This window comes from Heptranchias perlo, chromosome 15 (assembly GCF_035084215.1).
Source record: "Heptranchias perlo isolate sHepPer1 chromosome 15, sHepPer1.hap1, whole genome shotgun sequence".
NCBI lineage: Eukaryota > Metazoa > Chordata > Chondrichthyes > Hexanchiformes > Hexanchidae > Heptranchias > Heptranchias perlo.
The window spans coordinates 27,320,430-27,341,725 of record NC_090339.1 but is presented as its reverse complement, the minus strand read 5'-3'; the positions used below and the strand labels follow the sequence as shown (position 1 = coordinate 27,341,725).

Sequence of the window (21,296 nt, the reverse complement as noted above, 5' to 3'; positions counted from 1 at the left end):
GAAAGCGCATGGAATAGGAGGCAATCTTGGAGCATGGATTGGAAATTGATTGGGAGGTAGGAGACAAAGTAGGGATAAAGGGTATGTACTCTCATTGGCGGGATGTGTCAAGTGCTGTTCCCCAGGGATCTGTACTCGGACCTCAGACTTTCACCATATTTATCAATGACTTGGATGCAAGAATAGAGAGCTGTATATCCAAGTTTGCAGATGACACTAAGTTAGGAGGCACAGTAAGTAGGGCAGATGGGAGCAGGAAGTTACAAAGGGACATGGACAGATTAAGGGAGTGGGTAAAACTGTGGCAAATGGAGTTCAATGTGGGGAAGTGTGAGGTCATCCACTTTGGAGCGAAGAAAGACAGATGTTCTAAATGGTGAGAAACTTGCAACTGTGGAAGATTTGAGTGTCCATGTACACATTACTAAAAGCTAGTGGGCAGGTACAAAAAATAATCAAAAAGGCTTATGGAATATTGGCCTTTATCTCAAGGCGGTTGGAATACAAAAGCAATGAAGTTATGCTTCAGTTGTAAAGAGCTTTGGTCAGAGTACTGTATTCAGTTTTGGGCAGCGAACCTCGGGAACAATATATTGGCCTTGGAAGGGGTACAGCGCAGATTCTCCAGAATAATACCAGGGCTTAAAGAGTTAAATTGTGAGTACTGGTTGCAAAAACGTGCTTTGTATTTCCTTGAGTTTAGAAGGTTGAGGGGTGATCTATTCAATGTCTTTAAAATGATAAAGGGATTTGCTAGGATGGGTGCAGAGAAACTATTTCCTCTGATGGGAAATCCAGAACAAGGGGACATAATCTTAAAATTAGAGCTAGGTCATTTAGGAGTAAAATCGGGAAAAACTTCTTCTCTCAAAAGGTAGTGGAAATCTTGAATTCTGTCCCCAAAAGTCTGTGGATCCTGGATCAATTTAAATTTTCAAGACTGAAATTGATAGATTTACCTAACAAAAATATCTATCAAAGGAACTGGAGTAAAGGCAGGTAAATGGAGTTGAGATACAGATCAGCCAATAGAATGGCGGTACAGGCTCGAGGGGCTGATTGGCAGTTCCTATGTTCCTATATGTGCAGGGAAATCTAACAGTTACATATTTATCAATTGCTGCTGCTTTTATATTAGAATGATTGCTGGAGGAAGTCCCAACTGTGGCAGGAACATTATAATATAAACGTGGTGGGATTAGTGAATTGAGGTGGCCACAGATGCTCTTCAGTTCTGGCTGCAGACAGGCTGTAGTTTCAGAACTTCCCCTGACAACAGGATGATCTACAACCATAAACTTTAAAATTGTAAAAATAACTTGGAAGCAACTGTGGTTTCTGTGTTGCCGTCAATGCTCTAAAATCTACCTTACAATGTAAGCTGGGCAAATTCAGAGCAATGGAGGGATTAATGCATTGCAGAGCTACTTTCTCTGGATATTCTGCAATGCATGTACAATATAACAAACTCAAGCCAGATGGATAAAATTTTATCAATCAGGTGATTCCTTTTATCATATATACAGCAGCACTTGTCCTTTGCATCCCTGCAGATGAGTGCATCTGTTGCTTGAATCTGTGACCCCAATTTAAAACATCTGGACTCTCGGCCATGTGGTGTGGAGTCTCCCCGCAAGCCTTTTTTGTATTTTTATGATACGTTTTTTCTTGCTCAGAAAATAATGAAGACTGTTGAGAGACAACAGATTATGTTCTGACTTGCACCTGGCTATCAGGTGTTCAGTACCATTTATATGGCCTGATCCTTTTCCCCAGCTTGCAGTGGGCTTTGTACAGAAGGATGATTGCACGTTGAGACATGGTACTGGCAATAACACTGGAAGCCTGAGAGGACTCTGCAGTAGAAATAGATCAGCTGAAGTGTTGACTTGACAATCTTGCCACATTTATCAGAAACAAATATTGTCACAGTAACACGGGTGCCTGATAAATACCTCAAAGGAATGTACGAAATGGCACAGCCATAGCGTAAACTTCAGCAAGAGACAGATAGCAGATCTTTAAATGGGATCAACATGTACCTGAGCTGAATTTAAAACCAGGACTGTGCAAGATAAATGAGACATGGCCCAGCAAAATAACTGATGGGTTATCTTTCATTTCCTCTATTCCGTTAGAGAAATAAATGGGTATAACCGTCAGCTCCTAGCTCCTTAATTGCCCCTTCACACCGATTTCATTTCCACACTCAGTGTCCCTACCAAATAGTAGAATTCACTATTATAAATTGTAATTTATATGATATAAAGAACCAAGTATCTGACTTGATTCTCATAAGCTCACTTAAACTTTGCTCATAGTTTATGACATCATCCAATCAGTTGCTAGAGATTACAGCACAGTAATTCAACTATTCTTTATGTGCTGCGCAAAAGAAATGATTTCAAATTGCAACAGCTCCTGAGTACATTGTTGACTCTTTTATCCAGAGTGTCTCTTTATTTCATATTTACGTTCATATGAACCTAATAGTATTAAGTTTTTAAGAAATGACGGCTGGATAAAGCTTCTGTCATTGGCATTTGCTTTGATGTTGATATGTTAACAGTCGGGCGTTGAGCCATCACCGAACAGACCTATTCCACTCCACTTCGATATTTATGCTGGCTTGAGTCTTTTCTACTTAAAATGGTATTTAAATCAGCAGCCTTTGTATTGCGCATATTCGTGACTGGAAATTAAAATGAATGTTATAATGTTTGCTACATATTTGAAAGTTGAAAAATTAGAGAGGTCGTCAGCCTGGGTCACACTGAGCGTACCTTTTTGGCAGCCTGCCACATGAGGGTCACAAGACAGAGGAATGGTGTTTGGCATCAGGGAAGGGGGGGCTTTAAAGAGAAAAGAAAATATAACTCAAATGGAAAGGAGCAATTTCCTTAACAATCACTCCAAGAGAGATGATTTTATTCAGTCGTCTATATCTGTGAACCGAGGCATTTTTCTAGCTTATGAAATATGATTATTTCAGTTTTTGATAGATTACTGCAGCATTGGCATTCTACTTCAATTAGATTAGTATGAAGCAGTGTAGGCCCTACTTGTATGTATTTCAGAGGAATTGCTTAAGGTGGGTGCTTTATACACTTAATTTTGTCATAGTTACAGGAAATGCTTTTATCTTGGACGTAGGTTGATTTTAAAAAAATATATATTTATGAAAATGTGGAGGTGTGGGTGGAAATGCATTTATAATAAAGTGACCTCTTCATCTGAAAACAGTTAGCTGGTGTACTAATGTGATTGGGGCACGATTTACATTGCTTGAAGAGCTGTGAAAAACAGGCTTTCTGCTTATTCTTGAAATCGTATGTGCAAAGGAATTTGAAAAATGTATATTATGAGAGTTGTATAGAACACAGGTTTTCAAACTGCGATCAGGAGGGAGGGCGGTGCTTTATTCCAAGATCATCAAATTCTTTTCCGTCTGAGGCCAGGCCTTTGTGAGTAGTGTCATGAGAAATCTGTTCGTATATACTAGTGTGGAATGTTGGCAGCATTGTTAATTGATACTATTACTGTGTCAATGATAACAGCTTGAGAACATTTGTATGATTTTTTTAAAAATCTAAATACCTATTGCATATAGGTTGTGAATTTATTATTACAGTGATGTGTTAAGTTACCTCTTGTTTCATAATGACTGATTAGGGGCAGCATCTAAACCATTATTTTGTGTACAACCCCTCCATTAGTTACATCTTGCCTTCTTGTACCCTACTTCCTGGTTGTTTGGACTACTTTGGTATTGCATTTTCAACATATGACAAATGAATGCAAAATCTTCCTTTGAAGTCATGAGGGTAAATTCAGTGATCGCTGCTCCCAGTGGAAAGCTGTGCCCAAAGGAATTGCAAGTTGAACAATTGGGGCTACAGAGTCGTCATTCTACCTCCAACGCATGCTCCCCACTGGAATTTCCAGATCACTGAATCTGCCCTATAATCTCTTTCCACTGGATGAGCTTTATCATAATAGTTTACTGTGCTACATCTCTGAGGGCCACCTTTTCTTAAACTTGCTCAAACTCTCAGCCAGAATATGGGTCTGAGTAATTGGCGCCAACACTTCCAATTGGTGAAACCACCTTGTTTATACTGAGAGATAAATTAATTAACAGAAGAGGGGAAAAATTGACCATGGCAGGAAAAAAAGATTGGCGTTTGTCCTCCTGCACAGCAGTTTCAACCATTTTTATTTTAAATAGATATTCTATTCTGGTCAAATTAAAATAAAATGGAAATATAGATATTTTAAGAATCCATGAATATCCAAGGTTGATTGTGCTGCATGTGAGAGAGGGACTGAGTGATGCCTCGGACCAGAAGAGCGCAACTTTGATTGACTGCTTAACTGAGTTTTCATATTCAGATGCATTGCTGTGAGGAGCAGATAAGTGAAGGCCAGTCACCTCCTCAGATAGAGAGCGATCATTGGCTGCTGGCATATAGCACATTCATATGAGTGAAGTCACGTGATTGTGCTATATGCATTTGTCTCTACACTACTGGGATCTCCACGTTTGGGTTAAATCTGCTTTTTTTTAATAGACTCAAACAAATGTCAAATTGCTTAATGTTGTTTAGCCAATTTAATTCCCATCTGCAATGATAAACAAAGTATCAGTTGCTCACCTGGGGGCTCAGTTGGTAAATTAATATGAACCATACAGGCTTGAAAGGTCCCACGTTTTGTCCCTCGTCTGTGTTGAGTTCACTGATCTTGTCTGGGGTGCGGTATGACCATTATAATTGGCCTGGACACCTTGGGCTTGGATTGGGGAAAAATCAGTTACGTGGCAGGTGCCCATAAAGTCATACCCCAGCATAAATCAATGCCTTCAGGACAGTTGATGGGAAATTTAGTTTTAAAAATACAGTACTGGTTATTAAAAAAAATAATTGTTACAATAGCCAATCAGAAAAGGAAGAAAGGGGTCCTTGGCAGTTTATTTGTTTGGACAGAAATCTCTGAGTTTATTATGAACAATCACACTTATAAAACTACAACATTATTTCTATTCTCCATTTGCAACAGATGGTTTCAGAAACCTCGCCTTAGACTCCAGCCCACTAGGAATGTCATTATCGGACCCCACAGCTTGGGCAACAGCCATGAACAACCTGGGAATGGGACCAATGGGAATGACTGGACAGCCGCTTATGTCAGGTATACTCTTTACTTTGTTTCTGTTGACCTACAGAACCCTTCTGGTACTTTTCTCCATTATATTTATGTTGATAATCGCTGGATGCTGCTGTCCTAGGGAACTTGCTCAGTTTTGAAACTTTAATGCTACAGGTTTAATTCTGATCCATGACCTTCCTGTTATGAACAGTTTCTTATCTCCACTGATGAAATTTCACAACAGTTTGATGATACAGTGACATACAAAATGATTTGTCTATTTTTCATCCGTTTAAAATGAAACTTTTTTCATGGATCATAATTTTTCTCTGCTGCCAATGGTGATAAAATTTGTTCCAGTTGATCGGTTTAGGAAACACTTGGGGGTCAAGTTTAACCCAGAGTGGATTGTGGGTGGACAGTGGCGGGTCAAATGCGAAACCCTGGCTTAAGTTTCAGGCCCGAGGTATTTTAACTGCCGAGTCTCATTTAAATGCCACCTTTCATTTAAATGTCAAACTTTCCGCCAGCTTTCAGGTTTCAAGAGGGTTTCGTAGGAAGGCACTCCTCCTGGCCCCACAAAGGAATTTCTTTCACTTACCTTGAGGGCCTCTTCGTTCTTCTGCCTGCTTCACTGTTAGGAACGCTGCGGCAGCTTCTCCACAGGCCCCAATTAAAATTGATCCAATTAGCATTTACGCATGAGGCTCCCGCCTGAGTCGAGTGGTGTTAATCCACGAGCCGAAGTATCCACCCCGCTCCATCACCAGCGTGTTATGGCTGCAGTGTGTACTGTCTACAGGATGCACCGCAGCAATTTGCCAAGGCTGCTTCAGCAGGACCCCTCAAGCCAGCAACCTCCACCACCTAGAAGGACAAGGGCTTCATGTGCATGGGAAATTTCCTCCAAGTTGCATCCTGATAAAGGACATATATCGCCGTTCCTTCATTGTCAAAATCCTGGAACTCCCTACCTAACAACATTGGGGGAGTACCTTCACCACACGGACCACGGTGGTTCAAGAAGGCGGCCCTCCACCTTCTCAAGGGCAACTAGGGATGGGCAATAAATGCTGGTATTTTCAGCGACACCCACGTCCCATGAATGAATATAAATAAAAATTCAGGCAGGCGAAATCAACTACTACATCTCCTGTAAGACCCACCAAGTAACTGGCTCTATGCTGGAGTAATGCTCTACCAGATCCAATAGAATGGCTGGAGGCAGCACATCTGCCTCAAAAACTAACATTTGCTACATCACAACATGCATGGTAAAAGTAGTCTGTTCACTGACGCATTTGCGTCCTTCTCCCTTGGCTAGTAGCTTAACAATGGTAAATAGTTTTAAGTGTGCAGCTGAGTGCAGCAAAATCGCTGTATATACGCACACAATGTTACTCATGAGGAAAGAAAGGAAGAACTTGCATTTATATAGTGCCTTTCATGACCTCAGGTCGTCCCAAAGCATTTACAGCCAATGATGTACTTTACGTGTAATCACTAGTAATGTAGAAAAATGCGGCAGTCAATTTTGTGCACAGCCAAGTCCTCCAAACGGCAACGAACAGATGATCTGCTTTAGTGATGTTGGTTGAGGAATAAATGTTGGCCAGGACTCCCATGCTCTTCTTCGAATGGTGCCGTGGGATTTTTTGCGCCCACCTGAGAGATCAGATGGAGATGGCTTAACATCTCATCTGAGATGTGGCACCACCGACAGTGCAACATGCTCTCAGTACTGCGCTGAAGCGTCAGCCTAGATTTTGTGCTCAGGTCTCTGGAGCAGAGCTTGAACCCATGACATTTTGACTTAGAGGCAAGAGTACTACCACTGAGCCAAGGCTAACCTCTTTAGAACCATAGAAAAGATATAGCACAGAAGGGGGCCGCGCCGGCTCGAAGAATAACCAGATGCCCATTCTAATCCCACCTTCCAGCACTTGGTCCGTTGCCCTGCAGCTTACAGCACTTTAGGTGCAGGTCCAGGTACTTTTTTAAAAGAGTTGAGGGTCCCTGCCTCTACCACCAATTCGGGCAGCGAATTCTATACACCCACCACCCTCTGGGTAAAAAAGTTTTTCCTCATGTCCCATGTTTATTAATACTATCTTTCAAGTTTGGATGTGGCAGTACTGTTCAGTGTGCCATGCTCACACTAGTATTAATATAGTACAGTGTGACAGGGTCTGAATTGTTTCCCTCCTTAACTTTAATGTTCAAATTATGCTTTTGATCTTGTATCAGGTTGTGTTTCTTTGATCTTAATTAATAGATGGTGTCTTTTATCAAAAATATCTGGGTTCGTTCACTGAAACAACTCATGATTGACACAGATGTGCAAAGTGTGTATTGCTGAATTTTTAGAGGAAACTGGGTGCTCGGAGTAAATGGGCTTCTAATAAAAGTGAATAAATACTCTTGTAACTGGAGCCTCCTCTTTTAGAGGAGGCTCCAGTTACAAGAGTATTTATTCACTTTCTCGGTTGCTGTCCATGTACATTGTCCACACTAGTGCAACTGATTTGATTTAAACATTACAAATTTTTCAAGAATGGGCAGTGCTGCTCAAGCTGTTTATGCCATTACTGGAATTGAATTCATATTCACACAAAGGGGCAAGTTCTACACACAATTTTTCATCTTGCATCAAGTATGCTTTCTGTCAGCTAATGGTGATTGTGCAGAAGTCTTCAACCTGAACTGCTGAAGAAAGCTGCAAGGAGTGGAGAGGCCATGTGGGGAGAAGAGAAGTAAAATCTATGTGGAGATCTAATACCAAGGTGGAGTTTTTAGCACATTTATTTCTGTTTGTTTCTCCATTTAGGCAAAACACTCCAATGATCTGTTTACTATGGAAAAAGAAACCTTAATGGGTTTCAAGAAGGAACAAGTCCAGTTCTTGTCAACAAATGCAATTCAGGGTTATTAAAAATCCACCAAGGGAATAACGTGGATATAGGTAGGCAAGATGGACCGAAGGTCTTCTCTTGCTGGGAACTATGTTTACTATAGTCCTTAGTAAAGAGGGGAGGACAGTCCAGTTACAGAGACAGAATTGATGCTGCTTCCTTATTGGTCACTATAAGTCAACTCACCAGGAAGTATGGGCAGTGATGCAGAAAGAGATCGATCCTCTGAATGGTTTTCCATTTGAAATGACTGTCAAAATTTGCAAACCATCCTGTCAGAGAGCCCAAGTCTAGTTATGTACACAGACCAGAATTCAAACTCAGGCTTCCCATTTGGGAGCCCAACCTGATGTTGAAGCTGCCTGTTTTATAGCTCCCATTTTCCCATTAAATTAAAAAAGAATCAACGCTGAATTTCATCTTCCTTTGCTAAATTTGCAAATGTACTTTTGTTAGTTTTATACATTGTAAACATGAAAATCCTGAAAGGGAGAATTAACTGCTAAAATTGTAGCTCCACTTTCTGATTATAAAAAGAACAGGAAACACCCATTAAAATTGTTTGTGAGCTATATATATAGTCTGAGATGAGAATAAATATTCACAAAAATAGGGATTTGGGAAACTTCAACCAAGATAAGTAGATTGATCCACTCTGTGCATTCCTAGAAAAGGGCAGCTGAAAAGGTTGATTCCTAAAGATATTAATGATAAATGGTCTTTTTTTCTCATTTTAATACTTCATTACAGATAGGGTGACATTTTATCTGACACATTTGAGATCAACCTGTTACTGCATTAATGAAGGTCAGCATGACCTTTTAAATGTCACATTTCCCAGCTGTCATAAGAAGCATTATGACAGAAACTTGTTTGCTTTTTCAGTGTGTTATGTATCATAATTGTAAACAATTTTACAACACCAAGTTATAGTCCAGCAATTTTATTTTAAATTCACAAGCTTTCGGAGGCTACCTCCTTCCTCAGGTGAACGATGTGGAAATGAAATCATTTCCACATCGTTCACCTGAGGAAGGAGGTAGCCTCCGAAAGCTTGTGAATTTAAAATAAAATTGCTGGACTATAACTTGGTGTTGTAAAATTGTTTACAATTGTCAACCCCAGTCCATCACCGGCATCGCCACATTATGTATCATAGGATGTGCTGAAAGATGAGCTGAAGCTTTGTTTTTGAAAAACAATCAGTAATCTTTAATTTCCCCCCTCTTTCCCCCCCCCCCCCCCCCCAATCACCCAGGTGGATGATTAGGTAAAGCATTGAATGACATTGTTGATCTAAATTGTCATGTCAGGGCGAGGGAGACACAATTGGTCTCAGGATCCCTGGCTAGAAGAGAGAAAAATTGACCAGCGTTCCCATATATCTGTCGACGAGATGAGGACAGGATCAGGCTCGGGTGTGACATCCCCATTGTCCAAATAGTTTGCCAACATTCACTATCTGGGAGTTACAAACTATTCCTCAGCCTTCTTATTCTCCAGCCACCATCCCAGGCTTGACTCCCTCTTGGATAAGCCCACAGCTTCCCTCTGTGCCTCTCTTGACATTCTCCAAAGGGCCCATCGAGGAATTCGTTGCTGCCTCCTTACGAGCAGCATCCACAACTGTCCCATCTTACTCTCTCGCTGACCTTCCCACCCAGCATGCTCGCTGGGGGCTAATCTTGCCAATCATCTTCCCGTCCCACTCATCCTTCCCACCGCTGACTCTGTGGACTCTGCCAGAGGATCAACAATCACCGCCCCTCTCCTCACCTCCCACCAGAATGTCTGTTCATTTGTGAACAAGGCGTTTGCCATCCTTGACCTTATTGTGGATGATTGCATTATAACAGAAATTTGGCTAGTGTGTTGGCACCTTCCGCTTTACTGAAGCTTCCCTGCCTGACGATACCTTCCATCACCTGCCCCGCCCAAATTGCTAGGATGATGGTGTGGCCCGTATCACCAAACCTCACTTTGCTCTGTCCCCTATTCCTCTGGCATCATCGCCTCCTTTGAGCACCTCATCTTGTTCCATCCTTCTAGCCTTTTCCTTAAAATCCTTGTACTCTACCGTCCACCCAAGCTCCAAACCAAGTTTCTCTCAGATATCCTCACTGCTTTGCTTCCTCAGTTCTGCTCCGAGTGACTTCTCATCCTCGGTGATTTCAACCTCCATCTCAACTCACCTTGCCATCTCTCTTCTGAGTTCACTGCCCTCCTGTTCCTTCTGAACCTATCCCTCCATAAAAACTCTCCTACCCATATTCACAGCCACCCCCTTGACTTTGCCATGTCATGTGACCACTCTATTTCCTTTCTCTGAATCACAGGCAAGACCATCTCTAATCCCCTTCCCCCCCAACTTCTGCATCTGCCGCTGGAAAAAAAAACTCTCCCCCAAGTCACTTATAATGGCAGTTTCAAACTCCCAACAGTAGCCTTTGGCAGCTACCCTATCTGCTTAATGACAGCATCACCTCCACCTTTGATACACCTGTCCCCAGTAAAACACTTACTCTCTCCTGCCCTGGTCGTTTCCCTTGGTACGGCCCCCATCTTCGCTCCTTTAAGTCCATGGGACGCAATTTGATCATTTATGGCACACAACTGGTTTAGTTATTCATCGCCTGATCTGCACTGTCGGGTGCAGCTCTCCTCTGCCAAAACTGCTCCCTACTCCAGGATCACCCTGGAATGCAAAGATAACGCCTGACTTATTTTTCTCCTCTACCAACCGTCTCTTTAAACCTTTCTCCCCTGCCCCTTTCAGGTTTCAACCTCTGCAATCAAGTTTCCTCCCCTCCACAGCACTGAAATGGCTCTAATCAAAGTAGTGACACATGACATCCTATGTTACTGTGGTGCACTATCCCTCCTCCTCCTTCTCAGCTTGTCAGCAGCCTTTGACACAATTGACCAAACCATCCTCCTCCAACGCCTCTCCTCCGTTGTCCAGCTGAGTGCGACGGCCCTCGCCTGGTTTCACTCTTACCTATCCAATCGTAGCCAGAGAACCTTCTGCAATGGTTTCTCTTCCCCCGCACCGCTATTTCGAATTCCCCAATGATCAATCCTTGGCCCTCCTGTTTCTAATCTACATGCTGCCTTTCGTTTACATCATCCGAAAACACATCAGGATCCACATGTACGCTGATGACACCAAGCTCTACCTCACTACCACCCCTTTCAATCCTTCCACTGCCTCTGTTGTCAAAATGCTTTTTTGTTTATTATTCGTTCATGGAATGTGGGTGTCGCTGGCAAGGCCCTGATTGCCATTGAGAAGGTGGTGTGAGCTGCCTTTTTGAACCGCTGCAGACCGTGTGGTGAAGGTTCTCCGACAGTGCTGTTAGTTAGGGAGTTCCAGGATTTTGACCCAGCGACGATGAAGGAACGGCGATATATTTCTAAGTCAGGATGGTGGGTGACTTGGCCAACACACAGTCCTGGATGAGCCGAAATTTTGTTCAATTAACATTATGAAGACTGAAGACATTGTCTTTGGTTTCCACCACAATCTCCATTCCCAAACCATCCATTCCATCCCCCTCCCTGGCCACTGTCTCAGGCTGAATCAGACCGTTCGCAACCTCGGCGACCTTTTTGAACCTGAGCTGAGCTTCTGTCGCCATATCCTCTCCATCACAAAGACTGCCTATTTCCACCTCCGTCTCTGCCCCTGCTTCAGCCCATCTGCTGCTGAAACTCTCACCCATGCTTTTGTTACCACTAGACTCGACTGTTCTCAAGCTTTCTTGGCCGGCCGGCCTCCCATCTTCCACCCTCCATAATCTTAAGCTCATCCAAAACTCTGCTGCCCATATCCTAACTCACACCCAGTCCCGTTCACCATCACCCCTTTGCTTGCTGACCTACATTGGTTCCTAGTCACGGAATGCCTTGATTTTAAAACACTCGTACTCGTGATCAAATCCCTCCATGACCTTGTTCCTCCCTATCTCTGTACCCTCCTCCAGCCCTACATTTCTCCAAGAACTCTACATTCCTCCAACTCTGGGCACTTGTGCATCGCCCACTTCCTTCACCCCCACCGTTGGCGGCCGTGCTTTCAGCCGTCTAGGCCCTAAGCTCTAGAATTCCCTCCCTAAACCTCTCAGCCTCTCTACCTCTCACTCCTCCTTTAAAATGCTTCTTAAAACCTACTTCTTCGACTAAGCTTTTAGTCATCCATCCTAATATCTCCTTCTTTGGCTCGGTGTCAATTTTTGTCTGATTACGCTTCTGTGAAGGACTTCGAGGCATTTTACTACGTTAAAGGCGCTATATAGGTGTATATGTTGTTGTAGTTGTAAAGAATGGACATTAAGTACGGCTGCCCGAAGGCCGCTAGAGCTGTATCCTAGCGTGGATTGTACACATTACAGAAATAGCACAAAACTATTCTGATCCAGCACAGACAAAAGGATTGAAATCAACAAGATAAAATAGGACATTTTAAAACTCAAAACTCCATAAATAGAATTAACTGCTTGTCAATAGAAGTTCAGATGTCAGATGGAACAAGTATTTCATTATTTTTTGCTTATTGCATGCTGACTTTATTCTTAACAGCTCAGTGAACTGAAGACATAACCTGGCATATTTGCACAATGGGTCAATGTGTCCAATATGTGTTTTGTTGTATTTACAATGCTCTGTTTAGTGATGAATGGATAATGATTTATCATGGGAATGAAAATGTAGATGTTCTTTGAAAATATTTATGACCACTCGGGTTTTTTCAAATCTGATTTCTTTTTTCTCCTGTGATGTTTTCATGAAATACTGGTTACATTTAGCCACCATGTCTTGGCATCATTCCTGCTTTATTAATTGCAATGTTTGTAGTACACATAAAGCAAAATAACCACTTCCAGCTTCTGAAGTTGATCCATGTGTAGCTGTGGTCTAGAAACCAAACATTTCAGCTGCTTGGGATACCATGGCCCAAAATAGGAGAGGGGCAGAGGTTTGGTATATTTTTATTGGTTGTGTTACCAATCAGTTAACATTCTTAAACTAATGTAAAAGCTCTTAACACACTTGTAATCAAAAGTATTTTGAACATACAGATGATTCAAATCTACAAAATCTTGTAATAAACAGCAGCCTCTGAAAAGAGTTTCAACAGAACAGCTCATGTACATTAATATGAACTGAGTATTTTTACAGTAACAGCAGAGCCAGCTGGAAGACTGGCACAACTTCCTGCTTGAGAAGAAGATCACAGCATTGGGGATTGGGGTGGCAAGAGCAAAACAACATAGGGAGCTCAGGCAATGAGGAGATCCTACAGTTAGGGCCTCGGGAGAATGAGAGGATCACAGCATTGGGAGCTCAGGTTGGTGAGGATGTGGAATTAAGCCACAGAAGATCATTAAGGGCCATAACTCCTATCTGGCCCACTTTAACTGCTACCCTGCGTTGTCTGTTGTAAACACAAATAATTCAGTTTTTCAAAGATCAGTCAGAAAACCAGGCTTTTGCTATCTAGTGCTTAAAGTAATAAATTATTAGTCGGTTAGCATCAAAACCAAATGTTTGGTAGATATCCCAGCTTGAAGAGGAATTGTAAGGGTGAAACTCTCAGCAAGTTTGACTTTGCCTATGGGGTGGGAAATAAAAATAGGAGCCCTGGCAAACTTATAATTGCACAATGTTTCGCTCTATTCGCAATTCCTCAAATAATGCAGCAGTCCATGCCTGCATGCAGTAACATCCAGGCAATGGCTGATATGTGGCTAGTAACATTCATCCCACACAGTTGCCAGGCGATGACCATCTCCAACAAGAGAGAGCCTAACCACCTGCCCTTGACATTCAATGGCATTACCATCGCCGAATCCCCACCATCAACATTCTGGGGGTTACTGTTGACCAGAAGCTCAACTGGACCAGCCACACACATGCCGTGGTGATAAGAGCAGGTCTGAGGTTGGGTATTCTGCGGTGAGTGGTTCACCTTCTAACTCCCAAAGCCTCTCCACCACCTACAAGGCAGAAGTCCAGGAATGTGATAGAATGCTCTCCATTTTCCTACATGAGTGCAGCTGCAACAACACTCAAGAAGCTTGACACTATCCAGGACAAAGCAGTCTTCTTGATCAGCACCCCATCTACTAGCTTAAACATCCACTCCCTCCACCACTGGCGTACCCTGGCTGCAGTGTGTACTAGCTACAGGAAGCCCTGCAGCAGCTCACCAGGGCTTCTTTGGCAGCACTTACCAAATCCATGATCTCCACCATCTGGAAGGACAAGGACAAGGACAAGGGCAGCAGGTGCATGGGAACATAATCACCTCCAAACTCCCCTCCAAGACATACACCATCCTGACTTGGACATGTATTGCCGTTCACTTATCATGGCTGGATCAAAATCCTGGAATTCCCTATCTAACAGTTCTGTGGGAGTACCTTCACAGTATAGACTGCCATAATTTCAGAAGAAGGCCCACCACCAGCTTCTCAAGTGCAACTAGGGATAGCTAATATAGGCTGGTCTTGCCAGCGATGACCATATCCCGAGAATGAAAAAAAACTTGTTAACATAACGGGAACTAAAGTACATTCAGCCAAAAAAATCTGGAGTAATTTTTTTTCAAACTTTGCATCTTTGAAAGTGGCAGGACAAGTTGATGATGCTGTTAAAAAGCGTATGGGATCATACAAAAGCAAGGAAGTTATGCTAATCCTTTATAAATCACTGGTTAGACCTCAGCTGGAGTATTGTGTCCAAAATTCTGGACACCACACTTTAGGAAGGGTGGCAAGGTCTTGGAGAGGGTGCAGAGGAGGTTTACTTGAATGACTCCTGGCATGAGGGACTTCAGTTATATGGAGAGACTAGAGAAGTTGGGATTGTTTACCTTGGAGCAGAGAAGGTTATGGGAAGATTTAATAGAGGTGTTAAAAATGTTGATAGAGTAGATAAGGAGAAACTGTTTCCACTGGCAGGAGGGGTGATAACCAGGGGACACAGATTTAAGATAATTGGCAAAAGGACCAGGGGGGAGATGAGGAGGATTTTTTTTGCCTAGCAAGTTGTTACGATCTGGAATGCACCACCCAAAAGAGTGGTGGAAGCATATTCAACAGTAACTTTCAAAAGGGAATTGGATATATACTTGAAAAGAAAATCTTTGCAGGGCTTTGGGGAAAGAGCAGAGGAATGGGTCTAATTGGATAGCTCTTTCAAAGAGCTGGCACAGGTATGATTGACCAAATGGCCTCCTTCGGTGCTGTAAGATTTTATGATTCTATTAAGGAGAAGCTATCCATTTAATAACTTTAAAATCTAGAAACATAATTAGTAGCTTGAAAATGCATACTGAGTCTTGACATAATTAAATGTGATCACCTTGACCTCTTAAGTAAAGCTTGGCCTCATTTGTTAAATTCCAAATCTTTTGCCATCTCCAGCCTCTCTTTGTAGTTTGGTTATACTCTATGCAAGAAGAGTTTTGTCTTTGGCTGCTGTATTCCATTGATTGAGATTGAGTTGGCAGTGCAAATTTTATGGTAGTTTTTTTTTAAATGTAAAAACCTCCACCTGTAATGCCTTATTGGTTACACATTCCAACAATCAAGCAACCTCCACCCCCCAGTCAATTAGAGGTGAAGCCAGTAAGTTGGAAGAAAGGTCACATAACCTGAGGCTTGATCTTTCCCATGGGGAAAGGATAAAAATTCTGTTTGTATGAGCGTAAGTATATTTTATGCATATTTGATGTAGAAAACCACAACTTCCACCAGCTAGACATAACCCACACTAGTAGCACAGTTGTTTGGCAATTTGTGGGCAAGGCTTATAGGAAGGAATAAGTGGCAAAAGTTGAGGCGAGGAGGGATTGCAAGCACCTGACAAGGCAATTTTTATTGCTTGCTTGCTGCAGACAAACTTTGGGATCTGTACATGGATAAGACACAGCAAAACTTGCCTTTATATACCATTTGTTACAAGTTTTCTATAGTACCTTCTTGGGTCAATGGCAGGAGACACTTCTGCATACATGCCAAAGCAGACTCAAAACTGAGCAATTTTAACTTACACCCTTAGGATGTGCTATTGTATAACAGTGGGTACCTCCTTGTGATAGGAACCAGATATTAGTATCATTTGCACATGCCTCCAATAATCCCAAATGCAGACATCTGGTAAGTCAGGACGAGATGTGAATTTCTAAGCAGCTTTACTCCACAGTGTGAATACATAGAACAATAGTTATTACATAATTCAATCAGTATAACTTATCTTTGCCTAGTAAAAAAAAAATGAGCTGCTACGCTTCCCCCATTCAGTGGTTCGTCTGCTTGACTTAAACAAAGTAACTCCTAACTACTCTGCTGCATTCTCCTCAACCTGACAAAAACTTGCCCGTGCAGCTTTTGTTTGAAGACCTGACTGGCTGAGTGTCTATTTTTATATATCCCTTGGTTCACAACCAGAGGGGAAGGTCTGTGCCAGCATCCCTGCCAAGCACCCAGGACCAGGGACATCCCAACACAATAGGTTTGAAGTATTTATCAATTATCAAGACAGGCTAACAAATTGATTATTGTTTGCATTCTTAGCATTTTAATCACCTTTCATCTCTGTGCCTTTTATTTTAAACTTGTGTGAATACACTTTGCTTTAACACAGCTCCTTTAAATTTAACTATTTCTTCCAAAATTCTTTCAGTGAAAAAATTAGCAAGAAATCCCAAAATGTGACCGTGCCTTTAACATAATAAAATGTTCCAATGCGCTTTATGGAGGTAAAATTGTGTACCGAGCAATAATGTGATGTGACTGAAGACATAATCAAAGAGAGAGGTTTTGAGGAGCAAAGTGGAGGGGAAGGGCTTTTCAGAGTTTAGGATCAAGTTTGGAGGTGGAGCAGAGAGAAGGGACACAAAGGAGGACAGAATCAGAAGAGTGTGCTCTGGCACATAGGGCTGGAGGAAAGAACAAGGCCAAGGATTGGTTTGTAGATAAGGGCAAGGATTTTGAATTCAACACATAAGAATGAGGGTTAATGAAACATTAGCAAGGCTTAAAAAATGCTTCTGACCTATCAAAGTGCAAGTGGTTAAGAAGATTATCAAACCTTCTCATTTTTGTTTCCCTCTTTCCAGAGTTTGACCGAGGCCTTAGTATGATGACCGGAATTGCACCTATTAACCCAATGATGCCTGGATTGGGCATCGTCCCTCCTGCAATTCCTCAAGATACGTTTGTAGTCAAGGAGATCATCCATTGTAAAAGCTGTACACTTTTTCCTCCAAATCCAAGTAAGTGTGTGAGTAGCAAGAGAATAACCATTTGTTGATGGCAATTTACTGTTTTTCAGATTTATTTATATCTTCTATACAATTTAGCTTCTGATGGATTTTTGTGTACAATGAGTTCACCAACAAAAAGCAATATTTAGCTGATCTCAGGATTTGTGCTAAAGAATAGGACAGTGAAAGGCTTCAGTGCACTGAAGAAGGTTCCATTAGTGTACTTTTAACCGATGTACTCCCCTCAAGGACAAAATCTACATTTGTATCATTGCCATAACATCATGAGAATTAGACAAGTTAGTTCTTAATCAAGGTTTCAAATTGGCTGCTGACTAATGAAGGTGAACCAATGCAAATAATTTGTTGCAACAAAGTTTAGTCCTATTTTTGTTTCAAACAGTAACACTGGGGCTCAACTTTAAAAACAAAAATCTGAACAATAATGACAGAAAAGATATATGTTTTCTTTCATGCTTTAGCACTTGATTATATTGGACCCAGCTTTGAGTTCATGGTTTTGATTAAACTATAAAATGCTTATATTATTGTCCACTGTTATTATCTTCATTACCTTCCAACAGTAGCAGTGATTCAAAGATGAAAGACAACGATGCCCTTACTGAGAGGTTAAGATAATTCAGCCAATTGGAACTTTCCTTCTTCCCTTATGCAAATGTATTCTCTGAAAGATGTTAATGCAGTGGGCTGTGAATACCAAGTGACATTCATTTGGAACTTTGGATTTGAAATTAGCCCAGACTGATGAAATGAAAGATTGCTGATAAATTAATTTGGCCACGCTCAATCCACTTTTTTAGGGCCGTGAATCTGCACAAAACTACATCAATGTTGATACTAATTAGAAGTATTTTGGCTAGTTTTTTTGAAAGGCTTTCAATCCTGCCACATGCAGCATTGTGAAAATTGAACTGAAATACAAATGAGGCTTTTTCTTTGATTTTAGACCGGTAAACTGGTTGTACTATGAACCTGCATGCAACTGGTGAAAGGGAGATGAATTCATGTTGAAGTAATTGGTACATCATACCTCTTTATTTTCCCAACACTGACTAATGTAAGGGATAGTTGTTAATTGCATTTGACCTAAGACTACCTGACACACTCACAGGTACAAGGTACAAAAAAATTCTCCAGTCCTTTAGCAATCGCACACACATAACCCAAAAACTTCTTTATTAGAAGTAGAATTGTGAAGACATGTTCAAAATACAAAGTGTTATGTTCTATACTGTATTTAAGTAACTTCAAACTATTTTCAGTTCATTCTGCCAATGATGGACAATTGTCATTCAAATTCATGAGGATAATACTGAAGTAGTCTTCAAAAAATGTTTGACCAAAAATATGTGTCTTTATCAGCACATGATTCAAAAAATCTCTTCCAAATTTGCAATAGCTAACTTTACTGGACCTTGACAGCAAATGCATGAAGAATACCTTGCGCATCATTATTTTATGAAAGTCATTGTGAGGATATTTGAGGAACTGTAAGCTGTTTCATCTCTCACTGCTAAACATCACAGTTGCTCCAGCAGTGGATCAGTGTGCATTTTCTGAACTAGGTGGCATATTATCCAGCTGCTGCTTTGCTGTCAGATAGCCAGCACTTAATTGATATCATACTTTTTCTTCCAAAGTAGAGCCAAGTAGCTTGACAAAATTACATTGGTATTTGGCATCTTCTCAAATATTTGAGAGCAAGCTAAAACAGACTGTCAATCAATTATACAGCCTCAGGAGATTTACCAGTGTATATTGGGAGCTATTCCCTTTCATTTATTAAAAAGTTGAGGGTGGTGCGGAATAGTCCTGCTCTAATGAATTAATTAAAAAACTTTCTTTACATTCTAGTTGTTGATGTAGTTGACCTGTCTACTGCACCAATTTGACATTTCTATTCTTCATACAATCCTTACAGCCGGTGTTATCAGAATGATCAGAGCAATAATGGTGACAAGAATATTGAAGTGAAATGAAACTGTGTGTTTGTTTAAAAATTAGGTTTGGTTTCAAACTTTCTTCTTTCCTACTGATACATTTAATAGGTTACTAAGCCTTCAAAGGTCATCAGGTGACTGGTAGCTTATTTTATTATAATAGTTTTCCTCTTACCACTGGGAACTGAACGAGTATGTTAGACTTGTATCTAGTCCTGACATTTTGGCTGAACAACAGTTCTCTTTTTGACATCTGTGAAATGTACTTGACAGTCTAAATCTGTTTCCTTCTGTACATCAGTGCTGAATACAGATGTGTCAAATGTGGCATTAATTTGGCTATTTCACTCCCGGGAAACTGCACTAATAAAGACTGTAGGAAATAGAAGTAGATATTTTCTGATGTTGAGATTAAGGTGTATTGCCAGGACCAAGAACAAATTACTGTGCATTTCAACTAACCTATGCCATATCTGTCCTGGGAATAGAATCTGAAACCGATGTACCTTTTCATTGTCCTTGGGCATTTTTGACCAAATTATATTGCTATTTGGCATCTTCTCAAAAATACGATTTTACTCTGCATCCAATGTTTGGCTCAGTGGGTAGTACTCTCACTCTTGGGCCAGAAGGTTGAGTGTTCAAATTATTTTTTTATAAAATGTTAACTTTTAATTTTCATTGTTTGATCATTCTGATACATAAAAAAAGTTATAAGGGTTGTATAAGAAATAGAAATGTAATCCTGATGCAGTAAAAGGAACCTGTTCCAAGATTTAAAATATTTTTTGTAAAAATATTGAATAATTTTGCATTAAGAAATAAAATGAAAATGATTGCAAATAACTACAGGAAATTAAGCAATCAGTTTGAGAATTTTTAGACTTCATGTTAGAAAAATGTTTGAATAGTTACTTGCCATGCTCTTTGATGGCTAGCTAAGCAAATGTGATCACACTAAGCCATACAGACTGGAAGATCCCAAATTGAAGTTCCCCATCTGATTAGTTGATGATTTCAGGCATGCAGCAATTTGTTATTACAGTTTATCCAAGCTCCCTAGCTAGAGAGGGTAAAATTTGGCCAGGGTTTCCACTCCTGGTGGCTATTCAGTGATCCCTGCCATGTACACATATGTGAAGATCTAATGAGTACAACATAGGGCTTAGCCATGAAGATGTCCTTGGGCAAGTAACCCTCCAACCCTCACTGTCCAGGCTCACACTTGAAAAATGGCTGCTTAAATTAGACACTAGAGGGTTGCTAGCATTTGCAGGACTGTATCACAACAGAAGTTGATGTTTTCAGGAGAGGAGGGGAGAAAACTGACTTTAAAAAAAAAAGTTATACAGCATTTTGTATATGGAGCTTTTCTTTATCCTTCTATAATTAATTCTTTACTCATCAGAACTTTGTGGAGCCTCACCCCTGCAGTCTGGAAATTGTCCTTTTTTTAAAATAGAGTAGTGCATAGTATTAGGAATTGTGCAAAAACTTTTCTATTACAACACTTCAAATGAAAATTTGTTCAACATTATTAAACAATTTTTGAAAGAAACAATGTGGCAATATAACTTCTTGGAAAAAGCAAGAATTTTAAACTTCAAACTATTTACAAGCAATTCTGCAGACCTAAGGATTAACTGAAGGACTGCTGAGGATAAGAATGAGCAGGTGGAGGTGGACTCTGCAGGCAGAGTGACACCCTACTCCCTTATACCCATGAGAACACAGTAAAAAGGCTAAGTATGTTGGTGTGCAAGTGATGCAGGTGTCCAAGCGACAGGGGACATTGCAGGCATTGCAGTGTTTTCTTCGGCAGAGACATGAAGTTGTCAAATTCATCAGCAGTCCACTTTGACAAGGCTGTGGCAACAGATTTTTATGACTTTAAATTGCCTTTGGATTCTGTCCTGAGTAAACAAACACATTTCAGCCTGAGCTTGTGTTGGCTCAGGCTTTTTAAAAATACTGTTAGAGACCGGCAACTTTTGATTATTTTTC

The 21,296-nt window shown here is 40.9% G+C and overlaps 1 protein-coding gene across 3 annotated transcripts in view; it reads left to right on the top strand.

The window, feature by feature from the left end:
- LOC137332931 (ecto-NOX disulfide-thiol exchanger 2-like) overlaps positions 1-21,296 on the top strand; it is a 266,243-nt gene that overhangs the window by 174,428 nt on the left and 70,519 nt on the right. For all 3 annotated transcript variants that reach the window (XM_067996973.1, XM_067996971.1, XM_067996972.1), the window contains 2 exons: positions 5,059-5,190; positions 17,185-17,340. In XM_067996973.1, the coding sequence (XP_067853074.1) occupies positions 5,059-5,190; positions 17,185-17,340 (288 nt within the window). The remainder of the gene's footprint in view (positions 1-5,058; positions 5,191-17,184; positions 17,341-21,296) is intronic.